At 45.6% G+C, this 24,142-nt stretch overlaps 1 protein-coding gene across 2 annotated transcripts in view; it reads right to left on the bottom strand.

Annotated features, from left to right (window-relative positions):
- Positions 1-1,567: 1,567 nt before the first annotated feature.
- The window catches only part of LOC121007767 (serine/threonine kinase 11 interacting protein), a 40,737-nt gene continuing 18,162 nt past the window's right edge, over positions 1,568-24,142 (bottom strand). The window contains exons 17-25 of one of the 2 annotated variants that reach the window (XM_040439958.1): positions 10,833-11,034; positions 9,902-10,231; positions 9,703-9,818; positions 9,510-9,607; positions 8,728-8,906; positions 8,187-8,271; positions 7,633-7,706; positions 5,658-5,962; positions 1,568-1,963 (exon numbers count right to left, since the gene is read on the bottom strand). In XM_040439958.1, coding sequence (XP_040295892.1) covers positions 1,802-1,963; positions 5,658-5,962; positions 7,633-7,706; positions 8,187-8,271; positions 8,728-8,906; positions 9,510-9,607; positions 9,703-9,818; positions 9,902-10,231; positions 10,833-11,034 — 1,551 coding nt within the window. In that variant the 3' untranslated portion in view covers positions 1,568-1,801. Of the gene's footprint in view, positions 1,964-5,657; positions 5,963-7,632; positions 7,707-8,186; positions 8,272-8,727; positions 8,907-9,509; positions 9,608-9,702; positions 9,819-9,901; positions 10,232-10,832; positions 11,035-24,142 lie in introns of those variants that run through there. The other variant, XM_040439959.1, reaches the window with a different exon arrangement.

Here is a 24,142-nt window from a genome sequence, read left to right as displayed (position 1 = left end):
CTTACCAGTCCCTATATGCGTGCCTGGAAGGTTCTTTGTGGCCCTGGCACGCTTCGTGTGGGGATCCAGTAGAGTTAGGATAAGCATCAAAGTACTGACTAAACCCAGACGTAGAGGGGGACTAGGGTTACTAGACTTAAAGGGAGTCTGTCACCACCATATGGCCATATACAGTGCTTACATTGTCCTATCGCACACCTACACATGAATGTAATGGTACCTTTGTTATTTTCTTTAGACTTGCAGAAGCTGGAAAAACTAAGTTTAATTCATATGCAAATGAGCACTGGCAAGTGCCCCGCGGCGGCGTTCACCGTGCTGGAGCCCAGGCTCTGCCTTTTTTCATTGTTTCCCCGTCCCAGCCTCTGCCCGCGCTCCTATTCCTTTGCATCATCCTTCGGTCCGGCCGAGATCCCGCGCCTGCGCACTGCCTCACCGGGCCGGGGCATGCACACTGCGATGCCCATTGTTGGCACGGCATTGCTTTAGCTACTGCGCATGCGCAAAACCAGCTGCAATGTGGCGTTTGCCGGCGCAGTAGTTAAAGCGATGCTGTGCCCGCAATGGGCATTGCAGTGCGCATGCTCCGGCCCGGCGAGGCAGTGCGCAGGCGCGGGATCTCGGCCGGACCGGGATTTTACTGGACTTAAGCAATCCAGATGTAGCTTCTTACTTCCAAAAATGTGAACAGATCTCCAAAGCTCACCTGTCCACGTGGTGTCAGAAACCGGACACAGACATGTAGGCATTAACCCTTACGCCGTCTCCTGCTAAATAAAAACACCTATATGGAATGGGAGGAGTGCGGATACCAAGAAAAAAAAAGGGGACAGAATGCAGACATGCCTAACTGTGAAGAAATCCACATGATCTATGTACCGGTATAGGTTTTATTTAATACTTTAGCAAAATAAAACTTTTTACTATGAATATTTTTTAAAGGGGTTTTCCCAAGGAGATTTGCTTTTAAAGGGTTTCTGTCACCACACTTTTTACTATTAAACAGGCTGACATTATACATGTGCAAATGTCACCTGAATTTAACTCTGCTATTCTTTTTTTTTCAGTGTGCCCCCATTTTTTAGCAATTATAACTTTTATTATATGCTAATTAGCCTCTAGGAGCGGGGGGGGGGGGGGGGGTCTGAAAAAAAAAGAATAGCAGAGTTAAATTCAGGTGACATTTACACATGTATAAGGTCAGCCTGTTTAATAGTGAAAAGTCTGGTGACAGAAACCCTTTAAAAAGACCATATGATTTTTGCTATATATATTTTTTTAACAACCTCTGGCCCTTCAAAAAGAAAAAAATATATATACCAGCCACCACTAGAGGGAGCTCACTGAATACAGATTTTCTATTGAGCTCAATTGAAGCCGTAGAGCTCCATATGCTGTGAGCTCCCCCTGGTGGTGGCTGCGGACAAGTAGAATTTTATCATTCAGCTCTATGGCTGTGTAATGGGAAGCGGAGAATTTGGAGATCTGCATCAGGAAAACAGAACTTCAACCCCTAAAGATGTATTCTGAAAATCAAAACAAAAAACATGATCTTTAAAAAAAGCTCTAAAATGGAGTAGAAACTTTATTACAGTTTTTCTTAAAACTAGTATATTTCGGCAAATTAGCAAAAGCAAAAAAAAAGGAACAAAATGAATAGTGCAATATCTTTCTTCTCTCCTTGCTAGACGCAGTGGTTCCATCTTCTTCTGTGGGGTCCAGGATTACCAGCCCGTCCCCGTGCGTTACGTTTTCTGAACACAATCCTGCTGTGCCGGAGTAATTCTCATATGCATAATCGCTATCTGGTACACGGCAGATATGACTCTGGTGTTTCATGGGTCACCTGGTTAAATCGTATGTGATACTCCGCTTCCCATGGGACTCGGAGCCACTCAATTATCTCTTTCGGCAAAGCTGGGTCCTCTGTCCACAGAAGCCATGCGCTCTCCTTCTGTTGCGTCTGTAAGTAGACAAGATGTCACCAAGTTGTCACTAACTGAATATGCAGCTGACCCCCGCCCCCTTCTAGCCACTCAGCTGCACCAAGCAGATACAATTTTTTTTCTAAAAACTTTCCACTAAATTGACAACTTGCAGTACCACTTTCCGCCACTGCAAGCGACATACTTTACCATAGACACTAATGCAACAGCGCCACCAGCTGAAAACTTCAATAACACTGGAATATCTGTGGTTTCGGTTGTGTGAAAAATATTTACTTGATCGCTTCAAATGATTTTTAAGGTATGTCAATGACTAAAAAACCCAATTTTCCTTTGTTATCTCTCATCCTGCACCATCTCCCCCCTTCCCCCCTTATCTTTCACATCAGTATTTCTGCAGAATGAAACCAGTGAAGTCACGTTCAGGAATTTCACTACAGGCGGGGTCAGTCATCACCCGTCATAAATCTAAATATTCCCATAATTGCGGTTTACAGCTGTGGATGCTCACATTACCGCAGCATGATCATATTCTCCTCCGTAAAACAGACCTGTCGCACGTGTATGTCCCTTTAAAGAGGACCTGTCGCCCAAAAATGCAATGCAATCTGAAAGCACCGTGTTATAGAGCAGGAGATGTATATATTTGTATGAAAAGATTCAATAAAACCTGTAATTTATACATTTATATCTCTCGGTACAGGAGGGAGGGGTTATCAGTGATTGACAGCTGTGTGTGTATACGTGCAGATAGAGAGACAGCTGTCAGTCACCGATGACTCCTCCTCCCCGGACCGATCGCTCTTCACAGGGCTGCAGATGTAAATGTATTACTGAATCTTTTCCCACAAATACAGTGAGGAACAGAAGTATTTGAACACCCTGCGATTTTGCAAGTTCTCCCACTTAGAAATCATGGAGGGTCTGACATTCACATTGTAGGTGCATTCCTGCTCTGAGAGACAGAATTTAAAATAATAATCCAGGGAATCACATTGTATGGTTTTTAAAGAATGTATTTGTCTTGCACGGCTGAACATAAGGATTTGAACACCTGAGAAAATCTGTCTTAATATTTGGTCCAGAAGCCTTTGTTTGCAGTTCCAGAGGTCGGACGTCTCCTGTAGTTCTTGACCAGGTTTGCAGACACTGCAGCAGGGATTGTGTCCCACTCCTCCACACAGATCTCCTCTAGATCTGTCAGGTTTCGGGGCTGTCGCTGAGCAACATGGAGTTTCAGCTCCCTCCAAAGATGTTCTATTGGATTTAGGTCTGGAGACTGGCTAGGCCACTCCAGAACCTGGATATGCTTCTTATAGAGCCGCTCCTTGGTTATCCTGGCTGTGTGCTTCGGGTCATCGTCATGTTGGAAGACCCAGCCACGACCCATCTTCAATGCTCTGACTGAGGGAAGGAGGTTGTTGCTCAAAATCTCACAATGAATGGCCCCATTCATCCTCTCCTTAATACAGTGCAGTCGTCCTGTCTCCTTCTCAGAAAAGCACCCCCAAAGCATGATGTTACCCCCCCTTCCCCCATGCTTCACAGTAGGGATTGTGTTCTGGGGATGCAACTCATCCTTCTTTTTCCTCCAAACACGACGAGTGAAGTTTAGACCAAAAAGTTCAACTTTGGTCTCCTCTGACCACATGACTTTCTCCCCGGCCTCCTCTGGATCATCCAGATGGTCATTGGCAAACTTCAGACGGGCCTGGACATGTGATGACTTGAGCAGGGGAACCTTCCGTGCAATGCATGATCTGAAACCATGACGGCGTAGTGTTCTACCAACAGTGACCTCTGAAACTGTGGTCCCAGCTCTCTTCATGTCATTGACCAGCTCCCCCCTTGTAGTTCTGGGCTGATTCCTCACCTTTCTTATCATCAGTGATACCCCACGAGGTGAGATCTTGCATGGAGCCCCAGTCCGAGGGAGACTTTAGCCTCTTCCATTTTCTAACGATTGCTCCAACAGTTGATCTATTTTCACTAAGCTGCTTTGGCAATTGCCCCGTAGCCCTTTCCAGCCTTGTGGAGGTCCACAATTGTGTCTGTGGTGTCTTTTGACCGCTCTTTGGTCTTGCCCATGGTAGTAGTTGGCCTCTGACTGACTGTGGGGTGGAGAGGGGTCTACTAAGTTAGATTAATGAGTGGAGTAGAGGTGGACTTTTTAAAGGCATAGTAACAGGTCTTTGAGAGCCAGAATTCTTGCTGTTTCTCAGGTGTTCAAATACTTATGTTCAGCCTTTGCATGCAGACACTGGACGGCGCTATTCTAGCATGCAGGCACTGGACGGCGCTATTCTAGCATGCAGGCACTGGACGGCGCTATTCTAGCATGCAGGCACTGGACGGCGCTATTCTAGCATGAAGGCGCTATTCTAGCATACAGGCACTGGACGGCGCTATTCTAGCATACAGGCACTGGACGGCGCTATCCTAGCATGCAGGCACTGGACGGCGCTATTCTAGCATGCAGGCACTGGACGGCCCTATTCTAGCATGCGGGCACTGGACAGCCCTATTCTAGCATGCAGGCACTGGACAGCACTATTCTAGCATGCAGGCACTAGACAGCACTATTCTAGCATGCAGGCACTGGACAGCACTATTCTAGCATGCAGGCACTGGACAGCACTATTCTAGCATGCAGGCACTGGACGGCGCTATCCTAGCATGCAGGCACTGGACGGCACTATTCTAGCATGCAGGCACTGGACGGCACTATTCTAGCATGCAGGCACTGTACGGCGCTATTCTAGCATGCAGGCACTGTACGGCGCTATTCTAACATGCAGGCACTGTACGGCGCTATTCTAGCATGAAGGCACTGTACGGCGCTATTCTAGCATGCAGGCACTGGACGGCGCTATTCTAGCATGCAGGCACTGGACGGGCCTATCCTAGCATGCAGGCACTGGACGGCCCTATTCTAGCATGCAGGCACTGGACGGCCCTATTCTAGCATGCAGGCACTGGACGGCACTATTCTAGCATGCAGGCACTGGACGGCGCTATCCTAGCATGCAGGCACTGGACGGCCCTATTCTAGCATGCAGGCACTGGACGGCACTATTCTAGCATGCAGGCATTGGACGGCACTATTCTAGCATGCAGGCACTGGACGGCACTATTCTAGCATGCAGGCACTGGACGGCACTATTCTAGCATGCAGGCACTGGACGGAGTCTTATTTAGGACTTGTTATGGCGCTGTATATCTGGCTAGACTTGCCAATCAGGAGACTGGGAAAGCTCGGCAAAACCCATTTAGGATCTGTAATAGCGGCCAAATTGGGTGCCAGCTGCAAACAGCCCAGTTTTATAGACCGAAGGACAGAATTCATCTTGAACTCGGCCAACACTTTAACTGGGAACTGAACAAGAAGCGGACACCCCCCACACGTGTAATCAGCCCTCATCCTCCCTCACCTCCTATCTATCTAATGAGCCTGTAAGCTCCGCGCCAGGAAGGAGGCGAACAGCTCCCCTAATCTGTAGATGTCAGATAACATTAAGTAATCAGCAAATTTAGGGACTGGGGGTTGTTCCTCATCTCATAGGAGGCAGAGAGTGGAACACAACAAACCTCCACCAGGTGCACACGGACACAAAATACAATACGTGACTCGAAAATAAGGCGCTCTGACAAATTAACATCATTTTAGGACCCCCCATAATCCATCAAGAGGAGAAGTTGGGAGCTTCGTACCTCATTATACAGCCTGATACGCAGATGCAGGGGAGCAGAGGTAAATAAGTGCACGGAGCTGATGCTGCTGATCGCCTGCTTCTCTTTCACGCTCACTTTCTCGGGGAGCTCTCTGGCGTCCTCTTCTCCTGCAGGTGGCGCCACATGTAGCCATTGGTGGGTCTCCTCTAGAAGATACATGTGGCTCTGGGTGAGGAGCAGGGACACCGGGGTAGCCTCCTTGGCACCCTGAGCCAGAGCTGCAGGAGACGCCCTGTTACATGCAGGGTGGTCAGAATTAGCAGCCGCGACGTAGGCCGTGTCCTCTGACCATGGGAGAGAGAAAAAACGGGAATGAAATACACGCATGTATAATAACATATGTACAGCATGTACTGGTCACTGCACAGGTCTGTAATATTCATAGAAACATCACATTGTGATATCAGGATATTATGATCAGAGATGAGCGGCGCCTTATGGACACTGCTCATCTCCCCTATCAAGAGCAGCCTGTCACTCATCACTTCTGCAGGAGGCTCCGGTATCCAGCATTGATTGTCAAGTAGTGCTCCCCTATCTACTAATCAAAGAGGTTCTTCAGCAGCTGCAGTGTATTACAGAGTTCTGTGTTATGGCTGCCGCGGCCCCTCTGCCTGCACCCCTCGGCTGCTGCGGAACCGCCTCCTGCACCCCTCGGCTGCTGCGGAACCTCCTCCTGCACCCCTCGGCTGCTGCGGAACCTCCTCCTGCACCCCTCGGCTGCTGCGGAACCTCCTCCTGCACCCCTCGGCTGCTGCGGCCCCTCCTCCTGCACCCCTCGGCTGCTGCGGCCCCTCCTCCTGCACCCCTCGGCTGCTGCGGCCCCTCCTCCTGCACCCCTCGGCTGCTGCGGCCCCTCCTCCTGCACCCCTCGGCTGCTGCGGCCCCTCCTCCTGCACCCCTCGGCTGCTGCGGCCCCTCCTCCTGCACCCCTCGGCTGCTGCGGCCCCTCCTCCTGCACCCCTCGGCTGCTGCGGCCCCTCCTCCTGCACCCCTCGGCTGCTGCGGCCCCTCCTCCTGCACCCCTCGGCTGCTGCGGCCCCTCCTCCTGCACCCCTCGGCTGCTGCGGCCCCTCCTCCTGCACCCCTCGGCTGCTGCGGCCCCTCCTCCTGCACCCCTCGGCTGCTGCGGCCCCTCCTCCTGCACCCCTCGGCTGCTGCGGCCCCTCCTCCTGCACCCCTCGGCTGCTGCGGCCCCTCCTCCTGCACCCCTCGGCTGCTGCGGCCCCTCCTCCTGCACCCCTCGGCTGCTGCGGCCCCTCCTCCTGCACCCCTCGGCTGCTGCGGCCCCTCCTCCTGCACCCCTCGGCTGCTGCGGCCCCTCATCCTGCACCCCTCGGCTGCTGCTGAACCTCATCCTGCACCCCTCGGCTGCTGCAGAACCTCATCCTGCACCCCTCGGCTGCTGCAGAACCTCATCCTGCACCCCTCGGCTGCTGCAGAAGGGGGAAGGGATTATGCTATATACATTATATGTTATGGTTATGACATGTATGATGATCAGCCTTATACATGTAATTAATTTAATTAGGCATCCAAAATCTGATAATCCGGCGCTGGTTTCCAGCACTGAGCAGATATATGTGCTATAATGTGATATATAATATCCTGAGAAGGGCAGAGGTAGCGAAAAGCGTATAATTCTGCGTTGCAGGAAGGCAGAAGATATCATGAATGTTTGTGAGGTGTGGAGTCAGATGGGTACTGTGTGAGGTCCCCTGTGCTCAGGAGCTTACAATCTAATTATTTCTCACCAGCTGCCGTGTCAAGGACGATATTGTTACAGAATATATCAGGGCTCCTTATTTAATTGGAGACATGTCTGAACCTGACCCAAGACGAGGACAAGGTAAGGAGCTGCTCGGGTCCGGAGGCCAGCCCTGATTGCCAACTGATTATGGGCCGGACACAGAATCACACAGAAAGCTGCCGACCTTGATGAGAAATGTCTTACCTTGCATGAAGTATGCCAGTGCATAACAATACCCAGGGGGGCTGCCCGCGCCAAGGCTATCATGTAGGAGATGCCTGCAGCAGAGCAAAGACTGGACGTGATGCGAGGGCACAGGTGTTCATGGTGCAAAATAAAACACATCACATGGACTGCAGACCTTCCCTCATTTGTATGATCAAGTAGTGAATATGACATTGCACTGATGTCACAATGCGATGTCACAGCGCAGTTATAGTGCACACAGTGACGTCCCAGCACAGGGATGAGGCACACAGTGACGTCCCAGCACAGGGATGAGGCACACAGTGACGTCCCAGCACAGGGATGAGGCACACAGTGACGTCCCAGCACAGGGATGAGGCACACAGTGACGTCCCAGCACAGGGATGAGGCACACAGTGACGTCCCAGCACAGGGATGAGGCACACAGTGACGTCCCAGCACAGGGATGAGGCACACAGTGACGTCCCAGCACAGGGATGAGGCACTATTTTCCAATTTATAATAACTCATATTCTGCTAACACTGTAAATAAATGCCCACTGGTTACTTACCAGAGACGGTGATCCGGCGTAACTTCCTCCTTAGGACTGTAGTGCAGAGCGCTCCGATAACGTAGCGGCAGATCTGACAGAGTATCTGAAATTCACACACCTTGATTTTATACTTGAAATACATACCAATATATCACATATGATAGGATAACAACATCCCGCAGCACAGAGCATCGCAGAACGTTCCGTCCTTTATCAATGCTATTATCTGACATGAAGAGCTGTAATCCAACTGCCACTCGGCATACAGGTAAAGTGTTCCTATTGTTTCCTTTATTATCATTATTATTCTAAATGGGTCCAAACCTCGGCGCTGATTAATGCCGCAGTATAAAGTTACAGAAGACAGCGCTCCATTCTGATCCAAACCCCCTGCTTCCACTCACACAGTTACATAATATAATTGTGGCTGCCCGCAGCCACCACTAGAGGGAGCTCACTGCCCAACAGCTTTCATGGAACTCCAATCTGTATGCAGGAGTCTCCCCCTAGTGGTGGCTGTGGGAAGCATCCATTTAACTTTACAGACAGGACTGCTCACCTAATATGTGCTGACTGAAGACGGTGCTGCAGTGGCAGTTTCGGGTCAGTAGAGTGTAGGTGGCTTCAGAGGCTTCAAAACCCAGATATAAACACTGTTGCTGTAGACCCACGTGAAGATGAGTGAGGGAGGTGAGTCCATGAGAATCTAACAGCTGCAGCCAATCACAGGGAGGGCCCCTGAGGTAACACACATCCATATCAGCTTACAGGGGTTGTCACACCATTAAATATTACATTTTTAGTATTATATTTTAAATACTTTCCATTTACATGCATTAAAAAGTATGGCGCCACCTGGTGTTCACAGTGTATAACAATGTGCATGTCGCCCTAATGAGCAGAGTGCCGGTGGACATGCATGCTCGGTCACTCTCCCCACTGCCGGATCCTCATACTTATTCACGGCATAGTGTTGCTTCTATACTGCATGTCAAGGACCAGAGCATAGCAAAACTGAAAAGACTTGTGAGCGAGCATGGCACAGTTAACATCTATCTGCGAGTGGAACTTACTGGGGACTATTTATATAGCTTCCAGAGGGGAAGGAGACTGACTTAGGAACTTAATGGGAACTATATTTACAGCAGACAAAGGGGGAAGAAAGGGGTCTGATTGAGGACTGTACTTACGGCTGCCAGAGGGAGAATGATGCTGATTAGGGAACTGACTGAGGACTATATTTATAGCTGCCAGAAGGGGAAGGAGACTGACAGGCAGGGATGTGTAACAGAGAGGAGTGAAGACATATAAAGTGCCAGCAAGGCGTTTTGGGTGTTGTACCTGCTTTCTCCAGTGCTCTCCAGGAAATAGATCTTCTGATTGGACACCACTACAAGAGCCCAAAACTCTTCCGGCTTCCCAAATCGAACCACAGGGACCTGTGGAAGAGAAGGATATAAATGACGTCCTAGCTAAAAACACAAAAAGGTTGACCTGATTTGGGAGAAGCCAGATATTCAGGCTGTGGACTTACTTTCATGGAACATTGGAATTCTTCCATCTCTCCACCCAGGATTTCCATGTCCAGATACAGCTTGAGCCGGTGATCCACCACCCGGAAATCCAACGTCTGATGTGGACCTACGGAGGCTGGAGGGACACATGGTGAGCGTAGATCTCCTTGGTCCCATACATCCTTATACATTTTCCAATTCACCTCTCATATAACTTACTTGGGCTGACTTGCCAGCCGTCCCGGAGGGGGCCGCTGCTCTGCCTTGGAGGAGGCGTTGCTGTCCTGTACTTGTAGCTGCCCGTGAGGCCGCTAAGGCTGGCTTCTAGGGTGAGCTGCCCATTAGGGATGCTGCTGCTGCCCCCCTCGTCTTGAGGCCCAGTGCAGCTGCTCCCCGTTTCTGAGCCGTCTTCTTCGCCTACATAAAAGGACTTGTGCCGCTCCCCTGCAGCGCCATCTGGTGACTGTTCGGCAGGACTGGCATCGCTATTGTTGTGCAATGGAGCCAGGATGACATGGAGACTCCCGCAGGACGGGCAGCCAACGCCGTCTACAGGGCATGCACAGGAAAATAAAGAGTCACCACTTTAGAAGAGGGTACCTAATACTAGTAAGCTGGGGGGCACCACTGCACCCCTCCAACTCCTACAAGAAAGTCTCACTGAATGGTAACCAGTGAGATTTATGAGGTTACTGATGGCAGTCCTCTCTATGGCACCCCTGCTATGACTGTTGCACAGTAACTGGCAAAAATTCACTGATAAATCTCCCCAAACAGCCATGAATCATCTCATTCCTATTACATGAATAAACTGGCTGCTTGCAGCCACCACTAGAGGGAGCTCAGTACACAGAAATTTATAGTTACCACTGAACTCAATGGAAGCTGTACAAATCTTATGCACTGAGCTCCCCTCAGTGGTGGTGGCTGGAAAATGACATGAATCTGTGTCAGGAAGAAAGAGCATCGGGCCCCATAGCACTGGCACGCATAGCACTGTCCGGTACGCCCCTCACTGGTGGGTATGCAACTGTTGGGACCATTACTGGGATCAGGAAGTAGAATTGTGGGTAATTCGGGAGACAGGATTTCTTTAATAAATGATCGCCAATAAGAATAGAGTAGAAAGAAGTGGGTTGTCAGTTGTCACCTGGGTGGTTGTCATAGGGAGTGTCGGGTGTCTCGGCTTCGGTCGGTCGCTTGGAGTCTGGAGTTAGGATGATCCCGCTGTCGTCCTGCTGGCTGAATTCACCTTTGCACTTTAGGCATTGAAACCTCGGGGGTCCCTGTCCGTCAGCAGCGGCGAACTTCAGGTTCTCCTCCAATATGGGAAGCAGCACGTCAAGAAGGGTCTACACCACAAAAACAGAAGACGTGAGCTGCGGAGGCCACACACCTACAAAAAGTCCAGCGCAAGGCCCGGTATTAACACTACATCTCCCACAATGCACCACAGCAGAGATCCAGTCAGGGATCTGCAACAGGAGATTTAATAGGAAGTCAGCAAATGTGAAAGCAGCTTTGGATGTGACTAGAGACTGAAGACATTGTATCAGGATTTCATGTAGAATTAAAGGTGCTTCACGTGACTTTTTTATCGTATTACTCATTGCAGCTTCCCACTATACATGCGTTTTAATTCCTCAGCATTTAAAAGATTTTTGCTTGCTGTCAGTGAATGGAAGGTTCTTCTTTAGATGCTTTACTTCTCGTGGCAGTTTCTTACGCTTGTATCCAGCTGTATCTTCCGTGAGCCGATACATTGTAACGCACAATTAGGAGAGAGATTTATCCTGCTAAAGCATTGTCTAAATGACTTGGCAGGATAAATCTTTCTCCTAAGGCCTCTTTCACACGGGCGTCATGTATTTGGCCCGGATAAGATGCGGGTGCGTTTGCGGGAAAATGCGCGATTTTCCGCGCGAGTGCAAAACATTGTAATGCGTTTTGTACGCGCGTGCGAAAAATCGGCATGTTTGGTACCCACACCCGAACACTGACTTCTTCACTGAAGTTCGGGTTTTGGTTAGGTGTTGTGTAGATTTTATTATTTTCCCTTCTAACATGGTTATAAAGGGAAAATAATCGCATTCTTAATACAGAATGCATAGTACAATAGCGCTGGAGGGGTTAAATTATTATTTTTTTAACTCACCTTAATCCACTTGTTCGCGCAGCCCGGCATCTCTTCTGTCTTCATCTTTGAGGAATAGGACCTTTGATGACGTCACTGCGGTCCTCACATGGTCCATTACCATGGTGATGGATAATGTGCCGGACCATGTGATGAGCGCAGTGACGTCACCACAGGTCCTTTTCCTGTGCACAGCAAAGATGAAGACAGAAGAGATGCCGGCTGCGCGAGCAAGTGGATTAAGGTGAGTTAAATTATTATATATTTTTTTAACCCCTCCAGCGCTATTGTACTATGCATTCTGTATTAAGAAAGTGATTATTTTCCCTTATAACCATGTTAGAAGGGAAAATAATAATGATCGGGTCCCCATCCCGATCGTCTCCTAGCAACCGTGCGTGAAAATCGCACCGCATCCGCACTTGCTTGCGATTTTCACGCAGCCCCATTCACTTCTATGGGGCCTGCGTTGCGTGGAAAACGCACAAAGAGGAGCATGCTGCGATTTTCACGCAACGCACAAGTGATGCGTGAAAATCAGCGCTCGTGTGCAGAGCCCCATAGAAATGAATGGGTCCGGATTCAGTGCGGGTGCAATGCGTTCACCTCACGCATTGCACCCGCGCGGAAAACTCGCCCGTGTGAAAGGGGCCTAATTGTGCGTTACAATGTATCAGTCCACAGCTCACAGAAGACTCTCTACACTGTAGAAAACCCTCAGCTGTGCAAAGTCTGCGTGGGCTTTCAGCCTCTTCACGCAAACAAGAATGTTTCCATTCACTGACTGCTAGCCAAGATGGGGAATTAAAACTGAAGTGCATTAGAAAATTGCAGAACTGCAACTGGATAAAGGCAAACAGCCTTCTTGAAGACGGAACATAGACGTATTAGGTTGGATTTGCTGGGACATGTAGTTCCCCCAAAGTCCAGCCATTCAATGTGGTTCATCATTTGGGATCCTCATGTAAATAATGAGCCATGCAGTTTAGGGCGTCCTCTTACTAGTGGACATGTGTGGACAGACAGATTGGATCACCGTGAAAGACGGTTGAGACTTTCAAGACAATCCTTAAAAATATGAGAGGAAAAGTCAAGAGTTAAAAAATCCTAATCTGTACGAACCCAGGAGATCGTGTTAAGACGGGTCAACACATGAAAAAGACACGTGCAGCTTAGGACTGATGTGGTCGGACATGTCGCTGCCTGCAGTCACATCACACAAAGAAAGATAGAAGACGTGGACTTTGTTCGGTGATGCAAATAGAAGATACATGGAAAATAAAGATTTCCATCACTGTAAGGGTTAAACAGGACGGCCCTATATATACAGAAGAGTCTGTTAATAATCCTGGAATTGAAAGGCTAAATTCCCCTATGAAGAAAGAGGAGTTTTTTTAAATCCTGTATTATACTCCAGAGCTGCACTCACTATTCTGCTGGTGCAGTCACTGTGTACATACATTACATTACTTATCCTGTACTGATCCCGAGTTACATCCTGTATTATACTCCAGAGCTGCACTCACTATTCTGCTGGTGCAGTCACTGTGTACATACATTACATTACTTATCCTGTACTGATCCTGAGTTACACCCTGTATTATACTCCAGAGCTGCACTCACTATTCTGCTGGTGGAGTCACTGTGTACATACATTACATTACTTATCCTACACTGATCCTGAGTTACATCCTGTATTATACTCCAGAGCTGCACTCACTATTCTGCTGGTGGAGTCACTGTGTACATACATTACATTACTTATCCTACACTGATCCTGAGTTACACCCTGTATTATACTCCAGAGCTGCACTCACTATTCTGCTGGTGGAGTCACTGTGTACATACATTACATTACTTATCCTACACTGATCCTGAGTTACATCCTGTATTATACTCCAGAGCTGCACTCACTATTCTGCTGGTGGAGTCACTGTGTACATACATTACATTACTTATCCTACACTGATCCTGAGTTACATCCTGTATTATACTCCAGGGCATTCCCTGCTTGTTTAGTGTACGCACAGAGTTTGCTTTGATGATTTGGTACAGCAAGACTGCTCAATGTTCCCAATGAGATAAGAGAAATGTGACTCCACCAGCAGAATAATGCATGCTATAACTCAGAATCAGAAGAAAATAAAGTTATGTATTTACAAGGTAACTACAGGTGTATTCAAATTACTACTATAATACTGCCTCCTATGTACAAGAATATAACTACTATAATACTACATACTATGTACAAGAATATAACTACTATAATCCTCCTCCTATGTACAAGAATATAACTACTATAATACTGCCTCCTATGTACAAAAATATAACTACTATAATACTGCTCCTATGTACAGGAATATAACTACTATAATACTGCCTCCTATGTACAAGAAAATAACTACTATAATACTGCTCCTATGTACAAGAATATAACTACTATAATACTGCTCCTATGTACAAGAATATAACTACTATAATACTGCTCCTATGTACAGGAATATAACTACTATAATACTGCTCCTATGTACAAGAATATAACTACTATAATACTGCCTCCTATATACAAGAATATAACTACTATAATACTGCTTCTATGTACAAGAATATAACTACTATAATACTGCTCCTATGTACAAGAATATAACTATTATAATACTGCTCCTATGTACAAGAATATAACTACTATAATACTGCTCCTATGTACAAGAATATAACTACTATAATACTGCTCCTATGTACAAGAATATAACTACTATAATACTGCTCCTATGTACAAGAATATAACTACTATAATACTGCTCCTATGTACAAGAATATAACTACTATAATACTGCTCCTATGTACAAGAATATAACTACTATAATACTGCCCCTATGTACAAGAATATAACTACTATAATACTGCCTCCTATGTACAAGAATATAACTACTATAATACTGCCTCCTATGTACAAGAATATAACTACTATAATACTGCCTCCTATGTACAAGAATATAACTACTATAATACTGCTCCTATGTACAAGAATATAACTACTATAATACTGCTCCTATGTACAAGAATATAACTACTATAATACTGCTCCTATGTACAAGAATACAACTACTATAATACTGCCTCCTATGTATAAGAATATAACTACTATAATACTGCTCCTATGTACAGGAATATAACTACTATAATACTGCTCCTATGTACAAGAATATAACTACTATAATACTGCTCCTATGTATAAGAATATAACTACTATAATACTGCTCCTATGTACAAGAATATAACTACTATAATACTGCTCCTATGTATAAGAATATAACTACTATAATACTGCTCCTATGTACAAGAATATAACTACTATAATACTGCTCCTATGTACAAGAATATAACTACTATAATACTGCTCCTATGTATAAGAATATAACTACTATAATACTGCTCCTATGTACAAGAATATAACTACTATAATACTGCCTCCTATGTACAAGAATATAACTACTATAATACTGCTCCTATGTATAAGAATATAACTACTATAATACTGCTCCTATATACAAGAATATAACTGCTATAATACTGCTCCTATGTACAAGAATAACTACTATAATACTGCTGCTATGTACAAGAATATAACTACTATAATACTGCTCCTATGTACAAGAATATAACTACTATAATACTGCTCCTATGTACAAGAATATAACTACTATAATACTGCTCCTATGTACAAGAATATAACTACTATAATACTGCTCCTATGTACAGGAATATAACTACTATAATACTGCTCCTATATACAAGAATATAACTACTATAATACTGCTCCTATGTACAAGAATATAATTACTATAATACTGCCTCCTATGTACAGGAATATAATTACTATAATACTGCCTCCTACGTACAAGAATATAACTACTATAATACTGCTCCTATGTACAAGAATATAACTACTATAATACTGCTCCTATGTACAAGAATATAACTACTATAATACTGCCTCCTATGTACAGGAATATAACTACTATAATACTGCTCCTATATACAAGAATATAACTGCTATAATACTGCTCCTATGTACAAGAATATAACTACTATAATACTGCTGCTATGTACAAGAATATAACTACTATAATACTGCTCCTATGTACAAGAATATAACTACTATAATACTGCTCCTATGTACAAGAATATAACTACTATAATACTGCTCCTATGTACAAGAATATAACTACTATAATACTGCTCCTATGTACAGGAATATAACTACTATAATACTGCTCCTATATACAAGAATATAACTACTATAATACTGCTCCTATGTACAAGAATATAATTACTATAATACTGCCTCCTATGTACAGGAATATAATTACTATAATACTGCCTCCTACGTACAAGAATATAACTACTATAATACTGCTCCTATGTACAAGAATATAACTACTATAATACTGCTCCTATGTACAAGAATATAACTACTATAATACTGCCTCCTATGTACAGGAATATAACTACTATAATACTGCTCCTATATACAAGAATATAACTACTATAATACTGCTCCTATGTACAAGAATATAACTACTATAATACTGCCTCCTATGTACAAGAATATAACTACTATAATACTGCTCCTATGTACAAGAATATAACTACTATAATACTGCTCCTATGTACAATAATATAACTACTATAATACTGCCTCCTATGTACAGGAATATAACTACTATAATACTGCTCCTATATACAAGAATATAACTACTATAATACTGCTCCTATGTACAAGAATATAACTACTATAATACTGCCTCCTATATACAAGAATATAACTACTATAATACTGCTCCTATGTACAAGAATATAACTACTATAATACTGCCTCCTATGTACAAGAATATAACTACTATAATACTGCTCCTGTGTACAAGAATATAACTACTATAATACTGCTCCTATGTACAAGAATATTACTACTATAATACTGCCTCCTATGTACAAGAATATAACTACTATAATACTGCTCCTATGTACAAGAATATAACTACTATAATACTGCTCCTGTGTACAAGAATATAACTACTATAATACTGCCTCCTATGTACAAGAATATTACTACTATAATACTGCCTCCTATGTACAAGAATATAACTACTATAATACTGCTCCTATGTACAAGAATATAACTACTATAATACTGCCTCCTATGTACAAGAATATAACTACTATAATACTGCCTCCTATGTACAGGAATATAACTACTATAATACTGTCTCCTATGTACAGGAATATAACTACTATAATACTGCTCCTATGTATAAGAATATAACTACTATAATACTGCCTCCTATGTACAAGAATATAACTACTATAATACTGCTCCTATGTACAAGAATATAACTACTATAATACTGCTCCTATGTACAAGAATATAACTACTATAATACTGCTCCTATGTACAAGAATATAACTACTATAATACTGCTCCTATGTACAAGAATATAACTACTATAATACTGCTCCTATGTACAATAATATAACTACTATAATACTGCCTCCTATGTACAGGAATATAACTACTATAATACTGCTCCTATATACAAGAATATAACTACTATAATACTGCTCCTATGTACAAGAATATAACTACTATAATACTGCCTCCTATATACAAGAATATAACTACTATAATACTGCTCCTATGTACAAGAATATAACTACTATAATACTGCCTCCTATGTACAAGAATATAACTACTATAATACTGCTCCTGTGTACAAGAATATAACTACTATAATACTGCTCCTATGTACAAGAATATTACTACTATAATACTGCCTCCTATGTACAAGAATATAACTACTATAATACTGCTCCTATGTACAAGAATATAACTACTATAATACTGCTCCTGTGTACAAGAATATAACTACTATAATACTGCCTCCTATGTACAAGAATATTACTACTATAATACTGCCTCCTATGTACAAGAATATAACTACTATAATACTGCTCCTATGTACAAGAATATAACTACTATAATACTGCCTCCTATGTACAAGAATATAACTACTATAATACTGCCTCCTATGTACAAGAATATAACTACTATAATACTGCTCCTATGTACAAGAATATAACTACTATAATACTGCTCCTATGTACAAGAATATAACTACTAGGGGGCGGAGCCTGGCTGTGTAGGGGGCGGAGCCTGGCTGTGTAGCTGAATGGCTGCTAGTTTCTGAGCTCCTCAACCTTGCCGGTGTTTTAACCCCTATAATCAGCTTACAGCACCGCTCTAATGGGCAAAGTGGGTAAAGATAGATCCAAGGATCCAGCAGATCCCACTCCAGTTCGGTCCAGACAACCAGATATGGACCAATTTCTAAGAAAACAGCCGAAGCTCCGGTCGGCTGGGACACCTAAGATGGCCCCGGCTCAGCTATCTGACATGGAGGAGGATTCAGATGCCGGGAGTGTCTCTGATGCTTCTACCTGCAGATCGCGCAGACAGGGGAGATCCTTCACTAAAGCTGCACTTCTTGAAGTGCTTAACTCAGCATTAGCCCCTATAAAAAAGGATCTGTCTGAAATCAAGGAAGACCTGAGGAATATGGGGTGTCGGGTGTCTGACCTGGAGAGCGCACAGGAAGCTGCTCTGCAGAGAGAGGAGAAGTCATACAATGTGATCCGATCCCACACCGACCTGCTAAATGAAGCTCTCCTAAGAATTGAGGATCAGGAGAATCGCAGCCGCAGGAAGAACCTGAGGATTCGCGGCCTCCCGGAATCGATTGCCAGTGAGGCGCTTGATAAAGTTGCTCGCGAAATATTCGCGAATATTCTGGGTGCCGAAAAATCGGATCGGATAATAATCGAGCGCATACATCGAGCGCTTAGGCCCAAACCGAAAGCTTCAGATCCTCCTCGCGATGTAATTTGCGGCCTCCTCAGCTATGTCGATACAGTCGCACTGATGAGAGCCAGCAGAGAAGCGGAGCAGCTACAGCATGAAGGTACGCCAGTCCTGTTCTTCCAAGATCTGGCCCCATCCACACTGGCTAAAAGGCGTATTCTTCGCCCACTCCCGGACGCCCTTAAAGCTGCTGCCACCCCATTCAGATGGCTGTACCCTTTTGGCATTGCAGTCCTTAAAAACGGACGCCAAATCACTATCCGCTCGCCGACGGATCTACAGGCTAGCTGGTCCCAGCTGGGGTTAACCCCTATCAAGATACCCTCGTGGATGCCGGCGGATCTAGAAGACCCACCCTTACCGCCACCCCATGCGGGTGAACGGCGCTCCGTCCGCACAAGAAAAGGGCCCAAAACCAGGGCTGAAAATTCTGCTCAAGCTCCGACCTGAATATAGGACCGTGAAGAGGTTCTCTGCGTTTTCTGTTCCAGTTCCACTCTAAGTATACGGGACTCTGTGCCTTATTGTCCGTTTAGTGTTTAGTAATGGATCCCTCTTCTTCCAGGCTTTTATGGTTATTACCATGGTCTGGTATTTCCCACTCCCTGCTCTCACCTTAGTTTGCAGGGGTTAACCCGGCTTTACCTACGGGTCACCCTTCCCCTCTTGATGGTCAGTCATTGGCCCTCTTTAGCTCTGCGGGACCCCCCACCTGACAGACCCCGGCTGGTGATGAGAAAGGGTCGCCTCACAGTCAGGTGCTCAGTGGAGCTTCTGTTACAAGCTTTGTTTGCACTATTGTTATGTTCATTAACCGTTTGTCTCCCCTCCTTCCCTCTTGTGTCTCACCCTCCCCATTGTAGTCAGATGTCATTTAGAGTCTATGTAGATGCTGATTGTTTTCTCTCACTTACAGAATGTCGTCCGTTGTGATATCTTCCCTGAACGCCCGGGGAATGAACGAGCCTTGCAAGCGGTCCCAAATCCTGGCCCTTTTACAAAGGGATAAAGTGTCTATAGCATTCTTCCAGGAAACCCACTTCAGAGAGGGTAAGACCCCCAAATTGCCCCCCAAAAGGTTTTCCCAATGGTTCCACAGCACGTATGGTTCGGCTAGCAGGGGTGTCAGCATAGCGATCCACAAACAGCTCCCCTTCAAGCATCCTGCCGTCTCCTCGGACCCTGAGGGTCGTTACCTGTTTGTTAAGGGCACTATCGCTGACACGCCTGTTACCCTGGCAACTGTATATGCTCCCAATAGAGGGCAGGTTGCTTGGCTCGTTCAGACCCTTGGCTTGTTATCCACCTTTAAGGAAGGTATGGTGATTCTAGGCGGCGACTTCAATGTCACCCTGGAGCCTTCCATAGATTCCTCAAATGGGAAGTCCGCCATCACACATGTACGCTTACGGCGCCTCAAACTCGCCTTACATAGGCTTGGTGTTATAGATATTTGGCGCACCACAAACCCCTCTAGTAAGGACTACACCTTCTACTCAGCTGCTAAATCCTCCTACCATAGACTTGACTATCTATTCCTGTCTAAAACCCATGCTAATAGGGCTATCCGATCCCACATAGGGAACATCACCCTGTCTGACCATGCCCCGGTATTCCTGAGTGTTTCTCTGCAGGACCTCCCAAAGAGGGAATGGAATTGGCGTATTAATGACACCATTATCTCTGACCCTTCCCATGTCGCTAAATTGTCCTCTATCATAACTGAATTTTTCACACTTAACCCCCTAGGCCCGGACGCACCCTCCCCCTCCATCACTTGGGAGACCCACAAGGCAGTACTGAGAGGTGAGCTGATAGCTTTAGGGGCTCATATTAAAAAGCAGGGGAACCAAGCAGTAGCGGCCCTCCTCTCCCAGATACAGGCGCTAGAAATAACGCACAAAAACTCGCAGGCCCTTAGATGTGCCTCGGACCTCTCGGAGGCTCGCACAAAGCTTAAGAATTTGCTGAATGTCACGTCAGCCAAACTACTTTTACGGGCCAAATTTCGGTCATATGCCCACGGAGATAAGGGGAATAGGCTAATGTCAGCCTTAGTTAAAAAACAGAAAGCTGATTCCTTTATCGCAGCTGTCAAGGATGCCAAAGGTACGCTACATAAAAGCACCTCAGACATAGCGGATTCCTTTTGTGCCTTCTATAGGGACCTATATAACTTAGAGCCACCAAACCAACTCTCGCCAGCCCAATTAGGGGAAGCAACTGAGAAATTCCTCTCCTCCCTCCAGCTGCCTACTATCACCCCATCACAGTTGGCCCAACTCTTGTCCCCCATCACGGATTCTGAAATCAGCAAGGTCCTCTCCTCCATACCTTCCGGGAAAAGCCCAGGCCCTGACGGCTTTACCATCTCCTACTACAAAACCTTTAAGCACATCCTGATCCCACATTTTAACATCCTTTGTAATTACTTGCTCCAAGGAGGCTCCCTCCCCCCACAATCGCTTTCGGCCCATATCACAGTAATTCACAAAGAAAATAAGGACCCCCTAAACTGCGGGAGCTACCGCCCTATTTCGCTTTTGAACACTGATGTGAAATGGTGGGCTAAGATTCTGGCTCATCGGATCCAGTCGGTTCTCCCTGACATTATCAATAAGGAGCAGGTAGGATTCGTCTCTGGCAGACAGGGGAGTGAAAACACGGTCCGCGTCATACACTTAATCACGCATGCTCGGCGGAATTCTATACCGCTAGCCCTTCTCAGTACAGATGCAGAGAAGGCCTTTGACAGGATCAACTGGCATTTTATGTCTCGGGCACTGTCAAAATTTGGCCTTCCGGACCAGTTCATCCAGTCCATCTTCTCACTCTATTCGCTCCCCTCTGCCAGGATTCGGATCAATGGCGCACTCTCTCCAACCTTCCCCATTACCAATGGGACGAGGCAAGGCTGCCCACTATCACCGGCCCTTTTTGTTATTGTTATGGAGACACTGCTGGCTAAAATTAGGCAAGATCCGGACATCCAAGGGATCACCTTGGGATCTCATACCCATATGACAGCTGCCTTTGCAGACGACCTCTTGGTCATCACGTCCAATCCCACGACCTCATTTCCCAGGCTCCAAGCTCTTTTTGAGGAATATGGTTTGGTCTCTAATTTCAAGATCAATTATGGTAAGTCACAGGCCCTAAATATTTCCTGCTCAGCCACTTCCATAGAAATGATCAAACGCTCCACGGCATTCTCGTGGGCTCCCAAGTCAATCCCATTTTTGGGCACCCATATATCAGCGAATCCTGAGGACCTTTACGAGCTTAATCAAGCCCCTTTACTTAGAACCATTAGAGCACACCTGCAATCCCTAAAACTCCCGTTCATTTCGTGGATTGGAAGGAAGCATTATATTAAAGCCTTGATTGTCCCTAGACTACTTTACTTCATTCAAACACTACCTATTTGGCTACCCCATTCCTTCTTTGTGGAGGTCCGCAGAATCTTCTCAGCATTTGTATGGTCGGGTAAGTCCCCCAGAATAGCATACACCACCCTCACTCGGGAGAAAAGATTGGGAGGTTTTGGCCTGCCAGACATATACCTTTACTATAAAGCGGCAATGATAAGCAGAGCTCTAAGCCTCCTCTCCTGGCGCCCTCTTAACCTTGTCTCCCAATTGGAGTGTGATATGCTCACCTATAAAGATAAACTGGTCTTATGGGGTTTGCGGAAAAGTACTGCTAAGGCTACTTTCACACCTGCGTTCAGGTGTCCGCTCGTGAGCTCCGTTTGAAGGGGCTCACGAGCGGTCCTGAACGCAGCCGCCCGGCCGCAATGCATTCTCAATGGAGGCGGATCCACTGAGAATGCATCCGCCTGCCAGCGCTCAGCCTCCGCTCAGTGAGCGGACACCTGAACGCTGCTTGCAGCGTTCGGGTGTCCGCCTGGCCGTGCGGAGGCGAGCGGATCCGTCCAGACTTATAATGGAAGTCAATGGGGACGGATCCGCTTGAAGATGACACCATATGGCTCAATCTCCAAGCGGATCCGTCCCCCATTGACTTTCAATGTAAAGTCTGAACGGATCCGCTCAGGCTACTTTCATACTTAGAAAATTTTCTAAGTTTTAATGCAGACGGATCCGTTCTGAACGGATGCGAACGTCTGCATTATCGGAGCGGATCCGTCTGATGAAACATCAGACGGATCCGCTCCGAACGCTAGTGTGAAAGTAGCCTAATAACATTTATGCCTCGCATCTGTGGAAGGGCTTACTGCTAGAGTGGTCGAAATTATATCAGGCCTCAGTTCTTAAGTTCCCTAGTATGAATATCCCCCTGCACCTGCTTCAGGCCCATATTCATCCCGCCACCACTGCACCATCAGGAATTTGGGCCCTACTATCTAGCTTAAGGTTACAAGATATTATATCTGAGTCTGGTGCTTTAAATTGGAGTGATGTTTTCGCTTTTTCCTTTTTGGCAGTTATGGCCTTTAAAAAGGACCTAAAGCTTATTGAAAAGGTCCCACGACCCACAAATGATCCCTCATGGATGGAGGGGAAGATTTCAGTAGGCCAACGCCCGCGGAAGCCTCTCTCCACATTATACAAGGAGCTGCTTTCCTCCGCCCCTCCAGATCTATGGTTTCTCTCAGCTTGGGAGAAGGAGTTATCCATAACTTTGTCAGAACCTGAGAAAGCTTTTATCCTCACACACTCACATGGATTCAACCGTTGCATTAAGATACAAGCTAACTCCTACAAATTGCTCACAAGATGGTATAAAACACCAGAATATCTACATAAGATCAATCCTGATATCCCCGACCATTGCTGGAGGTGCGGAGGAGATGTTGGTTCTCTTTCTCATATATGGTGGAGTTGTGAAAAGATCCGGCCTTTCTGGATAGAGATCGAAACTATTATAAATAAGATCTGTAAAAACCAGGTTAGATTAGACGCAAAGCTCCTAATGTTATGGTGTCCTAATGACACGCTGACCCCCTCAAGGTTAAATCTCCCGACTATGCTTATAACAGCAGCTCGCCTATTGATTCCATTGTTATGGAGAAATGATTCTCCTCCATCCCTCTTGATGTGGACCGAGAAGGTGGATCAGCTTTACCAGTTTGAGGAGCTTGCACACTGGGAGACTCACTCTAGAGCAAAGTTTATCAAAACATGGTCCCCTTGGAAGCTTTATCGTAACTTCTAGATTCACACGAAGCATATGATAGACATCTATTACCCCCCTACCTTACCTTCTCTCCCCCTTCCCTCTTCCCATGTCTTGTCTTTACTTTTCCGTATTAATTACTTTTATGCACATGTTAATGTGTTATTGAGTCATGTCGCCACTGCACTTGAATTGATGCGCTTAGTGAATAAGCATTTGTCCAGCTGCGCCTGGTATTTAAGTGATGGATTTGTCACATGACCATTTG

This window comes from Bufo bufo, chromosome 7, assembly GCF_905171765.1.
Source record: "Bufo bufo chromosome 7, aBufBuf1.1, whole genome shotgun sequence".
Taxonomy (NCBI): Eukaryota; Metazoa; Chordata; class Amphibia; order Anura; family Bufonidae; genus Bufo; species Bufo bufo.
Note: the sequence above shows the minus strand (reverse complement) of the source record. Positions and strands in the feature narration are given on the sequence as shown.